At 48.8% G+C, this 7627-nt stretch overlaps 1 protein-coding gene across 2 annotated transcripts in view; it reads left to right on the top strand.

Annotated features, from left to right (window-relative positions):
• Positions 1-5135, top strand: part of LOC109885706 (threonylcarbamoyladenosine tRNA methylthiotransferase-like) — a 288428-nt gene extending 283293 nt beyond the window's left edge. Inside the window, exon 8 of one of the 2 annotated variants that reach the window (XM_031812256.1) lies at positions 4565-5135. In XM_031812256.1, coding sequence (XP_031668116.1) covers positions 4565-4775 — 211 coding nt within the window. In that variant the 3' untranslated portion in view covers positions 4776-5135. The remainder of the gene's footprint in view (positions 1-4564) is intronic. The other variant, XM_031812255.1, reaches the window with a different exon arrangement.
• The last annotated feature ends 2492 nt before the right edge of the window (positions 5136-7627 follow it).

A 7627-nucleotide genomic window follows, 5' to 3' on the forward strand; every position in this document is an offset into this window, starting at 1 on the left:
GAGATGAGTCTTCAATAAAGACTTAAAGGTTGAGACCGAGTTTGCGTCTCTGACATGGGTAGGCAGACCGTTCCATAAAAATGGAGCTCTATAGGAGAAAGCCCTGCCTCCAGCTGTTTGCTTAGACATTCTAGGGACAATTAGGAGGCCTGCGTCTTGTGACCGTAGCGTACGTGTAGGTATGTACGGCAGGACCAAATCAGAGAGATAGGTAGGAGCAAGCCCATGTAATGCTTTGTAGGGGGCGCGTCCTTGAATAGATGAATGTGTTGTGCTTCTATGAGACTGAAGCCTGTATGTTATCATTTGGTCACGGATGGTCTATTTCTGCTCGTCTCATTGTTACTCTGTGAGACTAGATCATTGTTGGCATGTGACGCTTCTTCATTGACAACTATAATGGTTCGGTTTGTAAATCACTATTTAGTATTTTTACTGTTTGGGGGGGGGGTGGGGGGGGGGGGGGTTAAACAGACCCTGTTTACTCCATCCTAGTCTTCTGAACTGACAGGGGGGTTTAAACAGACCCTGTTTACTCCATCCTAGTCTTCTGAACTGACGGGGTTTAGACTGACCCTGTTCACTCCATCCTAGTCTTCTGAACTGACGGGGGGGTTTAGACAGACCCTGTTTACTCCATCCTAGTCTTCTGAACTGACGGGGGGGTTTAGACAGACCCTGTTTACTCCATCTTAGTCTTCTGAACTGACGGGGGTTTAAACAGACCCTGTTTACTCCATCCTAGTCTTCTGAACTGACGGGGGTTTAGACAGACCCTGTTTACTCCATCCTAGTCTTCTGAACTGACGGGGGTTTAGACAGACGCTGTTTACTCCATCCTAGTCTTCTGAACTGACAGGGGGGTTTAAAGAGACCCTGTTTACTCCATCCTAGTCTTCTGAACTGACGGGGGTTTAGACAGACCCTGTTTACTCCATCCTAGTCTTCTGAGCTGACGGGGGTTTAGACAGACCCTGTTTACTCCATCCTAGTCTTCTGAACTGACAGGAGGGTTTAGACAGACCCTGTTTACTCCATCCTAGTCTTCTGAACTGACAGGGGGGTTTAAACAGACCCTGTTTACTCCATCCTAGTCTTCTGAACTGACGGGGGTTTAGACTGACCCTGTTTACTCCATCCTAGTCTTCTGAACTGACGGGGGGGTTTAGACAGACCCTGTTTACTCCATCCTAGTCTTCTGAACTGACGGGGGGGTTTAGACAGACCCTGTTTACTCCATCTTAGTCTTCTGAACTGACGGGGGTTTAAACAGACCCTGTTTACTCCATCCTAGTCTTCTGAACTGACGGGGGTTTAGACAGACCCTGTTTACTCCATCCTAGTCTTCTGAACTGACGGGGGTTTAGACAGACGCTGTTTACTCCATCCTAGTCTTCTGAACTGACAGGGGGGTTTAAAGAGACCCTGTTTACTCCATCCTAGTCTTCTGAACTGACGGGGGTTTAGACAGACCCTGTTTACTCCATCCTAGTCTTCTGAGCTGACGGGGGTTTAGACAGACCCTGTTTACTCCATCCTAGTCTTCTGAACTGACAGGAGGGTTTAGACAGACCCTGTTTACTCCATCCTAGTCTTCTGAACTGACAGGAGGGTTTAGACAGACCCTGTTTACTCCATCCTAGTCTTCTGAACTGACGGGGGTTTAGACAGACGCTGTTTACTCCATCCTAGTCTTCTGAACTGACGGGGGGGTTTAGACTGACCCTGTTTACTCCATCCTAGTCTTCTGAACAGACAGGGGTTTAGACAGACCATGTTTACTCCATCCTAGTCTTCTGAACTGACGGGGGTTTAGACTGACCCTGTTTACTCCATCCTAGTCTTCTGAACTGACGGGGGGGTTTAGACAGACCCTGTTTACTCCATCCTAGTCTTCTGAACTGACGGGGGTTTAGACAGACCCTGTTTACTCCATCCTAGTCTTCTGAACTGACGGGGGTTTAGACAGACGCTGTTTACTCCATCCTAGTCTTCTGAACTGACGGGGGTTTAGACAGACCCTGTTTACTCCATCCTAGTCTTCTGAACTGACGGGGGTTTAGACAGACCCTGTTTACTCCATCCTAGTCTTCTGAACTGACGGGGGGGTTTAGACAGACCCTGTTTACTCCATCCTAGTCTTCTGAACTGACGGGGGGGTTTAGACAGACCCTGTTTACTCCATCCTAGTCTTCTGAACTGACAGGGGTTTAGACAGACCCTGTTTACTCCATCCTAATCTTCTGAACTGACAGGGGGGTTTGGACTGTTTGTCCAGGAGTCATCCTAGTCTTTATCCCTCCCAACACGAGGCCTAATATATACCATAGAAAAATATAACTGCTTTGTTTCCACGGTTGTTTGACCATGGTCTCAAAAATCTTGCTTACAAAGTCTTCGGAATGTGAAAAATAAATGTGTCCCTGTAAAAATAAATAAATATATATATATATATATATAAAACATTCCTTTACCAGCCAGCTTGAATCATTTCTGTTTTCTTCCATTTGTTCCATTTTTCCCTCTGGCTGTCTTTAAACCAATGAAAAACAGACTCGTTTCTCCCTCTCTAGAATCCTGGGTTAAGGCAAGACAACAGCAGTAGCATCATTGATCTCCTGAATCCCAGCAGCTTGGCACGTCAAGGCCAGACGCCACTACAACCAGCAGCACGGGCTTTGTACAACACCGTGTGTCTTAGTGGTTAAGATAGAGAGGGAGCTAGGGAGGGAAGGAGGGAGCTAGGGAGGGAAGGAGGGAGCTAGGGAGGGAAGGAGGGAGCTAGGGAGGGAGGGAGAGAGGGAGGGAAGGGGGGAGCTAGGGAGGGAGGGAGGGAGGGATGGAGGGAAGGAGGGAGCTAGGGAGGGAGGGATGGAGAGAGGGATGGAGAGAGGGAGGGAGGGGGTGAGAGAGGGAGCTAGGGAGGGAGGGAGCTAGGGAGGGAAGGAGGGAGCTAGGGAGGGAGAGAGGGAGCTAGGGAGGGAGGGATGGAGAGAGGGGGGAGGGAGGGAGCTAGGGAGAGAGGGAGGGAGGTAGGGAGGGAGCTAGGGAGGGAGGGAGGGAGGGAGGGAGGGAGGGAGAGAGGGAGGGAGCTAGGGAGGGAGGGAGAGAGGGAGCTAGGGAGAGAGGGAGGGAGGGAGAGAGGTAGGGAGGGAGAGGGAGGGAGGGAGATAAGGAGAAAGGTAGGGAGGGAGGGAGCTAGGGAGGGAGGGAGAGGGAGAGAGGGGGAGGGAGCGAGGGGGAGAGATAGGGAGGGAGGGAGAGAGAGAGGAGGGGGAGGGAGGGAGAGGGAGAGATAGGGAGGGAGGGAGAGAGGGAGGGAGGGAGAGAGAGGATCTGTGTGGAGAACAGGTAATGTTGATACAGCTGTTGTCTCCCTCTCCTCTCTTTCATTCTTCCAGAACTTGGAAACAGCCATGATACAGCCATGTCAAAGTTTTGGCACTGCCTGCTCTTGGATGTGTGTGTGTGAGCTGTAGTTTGGCATAGCTGTGTGTGTGACAGCTGTAGTTTAACATAGCTGTCTGAACTCAGCCGGACACACAGCTCATCAGGGGAACAGGAAAGCTGAGAACTCAAAAGCCCTGAGCGTCTGAGCTAAACAGTCAGCCAGCAACAGAGGAATTCAGCCAGTCAGTCAGCAACAGAGGAATTCAGCCAGCCAGTCAGCCAGCAACAGAGGAATTCAGCCAGCCAGCCAGCAACATAGGAATTCAGCCAGCCAGCCAGCCAGGAACAGAGGAATTCAGCCAGCCAGCCAGGAACAGAGGAATTCAGCCAGTCAGCCAGCAACAGAGGAATTCAGCCAGCCCAGCCAGCAACAGAGGAATTCAGCCAGCCAGCCAGCAACAGAGGAATTCAGCCAGTCAACCAGCCCAGTCAGCTCAGTCAGTCAGTCAGCCCAGCCAGTCAGTCAGCCTAGCCAGCCAGCCAGCCAGCCAGCCAGTCACACTAAGGAATGGAAACCTGCCATCCTGCACTGTGCTTCTCTCCTCTCAGATTCACTTCACAGCAAATATAACAAGCAGAAGGAGACAGACGTACGGAGAACCAGAACAATTGATCATGTCTGAAAGGAAAGCAGTTGTCCACCTCGGCACTGACATCAAAAGAGCCCTTGATGATGAGGGGGGGGGGGGGGGAACAACCAACTATACCACTCCAAAGACCGAGGGAAGGAGGGGAGGGGGGGAACAACCAACTATACCACTCCAAAGAGGGAGGGGGGGACCAACCAACTATACCACTCCAAAGAGGGAGGGGTGGACCAACCAACTATACCACTCCAAAGATTCAGTTCTCTCTCCGTATTAAACCTGATTCCTTTTCCTCTTCAGATATGTTCTTCTCTATATTATAACGTTTAGTTAAAAGGCTATTTGGTTTCAGAATAATCTAATGAACCATCTTCCAACACCTCTAGATCTCTTTAAAATGGCCGCCTTCAAAAAGGCTTCCTTGGCCGCTGCTTGTAACGTCTCAAGTCCTGGCGGTTCTACTGCTAAACTTCACTAGTCTGAGGTGTGACCTCCTCTTCTCTCTCTCTCTCTCTCTCTCTCTCCAGTTGTCTGAATGCCTGTACGTACTGTAAAACCAAGCATGCCAGAGGAGACCTGGCCAGCTACCCTGTGGAGGAACTCGTGGAGAGAGCCAGACAGTCCTTCCAAGGTGAGTCTACAGCCGACCAATCACGCTGCTGCTGCTCCAGGTTCACTGACTCCTTTAACCACCTTCTTTTACTAACTACCAACTCTTTGTTGGAGATGGGGATCTAGTGGGTTGATGGATATGGGGATCTAGTGTGTTGTTGGATATGGGGATCTAGTGTGTTGTTGGAGATGGGGATCTAGTGAGTTGTTGGAGATGGGGATCTAGTGGGTTGTTGGAGATGGGGATCTAATGGGTTGTTGGAGATGGGGATCTAGTGGGTTGTAGGGGATGGGGATCTAGTGGGTTGTAGGGGATGGGGATCTAGTGGGTTGTAGGGGATGGGGATCTAGTGGGTTGTAGGGGATGGGGATCTAGTGGGTTGTAGGATATCGTACCAGAGGGATCTAGTGGGTTGTAGGAGATAGCACCAGGGGGATCTAGTGGGTTGTTGGAGATGGGGATCTAGTGGGTTGTTGGAGATCGCACCAGGGGATCTAGTGGGTTGTTGGAGATGGGGATCTAGTGGATTGTAGGAGATTGTATCAGAGGGATCTAGTGGGTTGTAGGAGATAGCACCAGGGGGATCTAGTGGGTTGTTGGAGATGGGGATCTAGTGGGTTGTTGGAGATCGCACCGTGGGATCTAGTGGGTTGTAGGAGATAGTACCAGGGGATCTAGTGGGTTGTAGGAGATAGCACCATGGGGATCTAGTGGGTTGTTGGAGATAGCACCAGGGGGATCTAGTGGGTTGTTGGAGATAGCACCAGGGGATCTAGCCAGAACGTGATCATGTCTAATGATCAACACACCACTACTAGCTAAAGTCCGTTGGACTTCTTCACCCAACATCGATACAGTTGTTCACGTTTCTTTGCAGACAGCCCTTCCAAGGTGAACATACCCCGTCCAACACCAACAATGTGCTTTGTTTCAGCCCACATATAACAAGAGCAAGGAGATACATAGAGACAGATCATTCATCATGTCTTGGACTAACACACCACTACTAATGAACTAACTAAATATCTAACTAACTAACTAACTAACGGCAGACAGACTTCCTCACTGTCCATGTGGCTTAATTTCTATTAACTGCCACACATTTCTATCATCAACAAGCCCAGTTCAGAGCCAACTAACACACCACTACTAACTAACTAACTAACTGACTGACTAACTAACTAACTAACTAACGACAGACAGACAGACTTCCTCACTGTCCATGTGGCTTAATTTCTAACATCAACAAGCCCAGTTCAGAGCCAATGAAACGACAGGTCCCTTTTTAATGCTCTCCGGCAACCGTCTGTTAATCCGTCCTGATTGGACAGCTGATTTCATCATGCCTCCACGTAGACTGACACGTCTCATCATGTTTCTATTTAAGGCAGGCGGACGGACGGACACGTTTCCCCCGAAAAGCATTAGTAATTAACTGTCTCTCTGTGTGTGTGTGTGTGTGGAGTCTGTCAGCAACACGGGCCTGCCTGTCAGTCACAGAGCAGTGATAGGACAGTTCTGGAATCACACCCAACCAATCAGGTTAACCAGCCAATCGATGTGTCAGGCAGTTATCGGGGGGAGGGGAGGGGGGGGCAGGGGGGCGGGGTTAGTTCCTATCAGTTCCCTGGGTGTATTACATGGATATTTACAGTTAAAGTACTCTGTGTTTTTGTGTGTTTTTACCTCAGGTACAGTGCAGTATTACAGTATAGTCTAATACTTGTGCTTTATCACATAATACCAGGCTTTGGCATCGTTATTACTAAATGGAAAAAGCTAAACCGTCTCCCTGAGGCCTTCTGACACCCGAGTCCACGATGAAGATGAATTCATACGTGATTTAAATTTTTTTAAAGCTGTTAAACGTTGTTCGTTGTGGCCTCATCTCCCTCTTCCCCGTGTGGAAGTCTTACCGGTCGTCTTCGTGCAGATTGGACTTCAACCCTAAAGAGGAATACAATGTTTTATCGACTTGTCTCTAGTGTGCTGGTTTAGTTTGTCATGAAGGGGTCATTGGAGGGGTCATGTGAACACACAGTGGTGTTTTTATTGGACGGAGAGGATGGACACATCCCAAATGGGACCCTATTCCCTTTATAGTGCACTGCTTCTTCTACCGGGCTCTGGTCTAAAGTAGTGCACTATATAGGGAATAGGGCTCTGGTCTACAGTAGTGCACTATGTAGGGAATATGGCTTTGGTCTAAAGTAGTGCACTATATAGGGAATAGGGTGGACTCTGGTCTAAAGTAGTGCACTATATAGGGAATAGGGCTCTGGTCTATAGTAGTGCACTATATAGGGAATAGGGCTCTGGTCTAAAGTAGTGCACTATATAGGGAATAGGGCTCTGGTCTAAAGTAGTGCACTATATAGGGAATAAGGCTCTGGTCTAAAGTAGTGCACTATATAGGGAATAGGGCTCTGGTCTAAAGTAGTGCACTATATAGGGAATATGGCTCTGGTCTACAGTAGTGCACTATATAGGGAATAGGGCCCTGGTCTAAAGTAGTGCAGTATATATGGAATAGGGTGGATTCTGGGCTAATGCAGTGCAGTATATAGGGAATAGGGTGGACTCTGGGCTAATGTAGTGCACTATATAGGGAATAGGGTGGACTCTGGGCTAAAGTTGTGCACTATATAGGGAATAGGGTGGACTCTGGGCTAAAGTAGTGCACTATATAGGGAATAGGGTGGACTCTGGTCTATAGTAGTGCACTATATAGGGAATAGGGCTCTGGTCTATAGTAGTGCACTATATAGGGAATAGGGCCCTGGTCTAAAGTAGTGTACTATATAAGGAATAGGGCTCTGGTCTAATGTAGTGCACTATATAGGGAATAGGGCTCTGGTCTAAAGTAGTGCACTATATAGGGAATAGGGCTCTGGTCTAAAGTAGTGCACTATATAGGGAATAGGGTGGACTCTGGTCTAAAGTAGTGCACTATATAGGGAATAGGGCTCTGGTCTAA

This window comes from Oncorhynchus kisutch, unplaced genomic scaffold, assembly GCF_002021735.2.
Source record: "Oncorhynchus kisutch isolate 150728-3 unplaced genomic scaffold, Okis_V2 Okis02a-Okis13b_hom, whole genome shotgun sequence".
Classification (NCBI taxonomy): domain Eukaryota; kingdom Metazoa; phylum Chordata; class Actinopteri; order Salmoniformes; family Salmonidae; genus Oncorhynchus; species Oncorhynchus kisutch.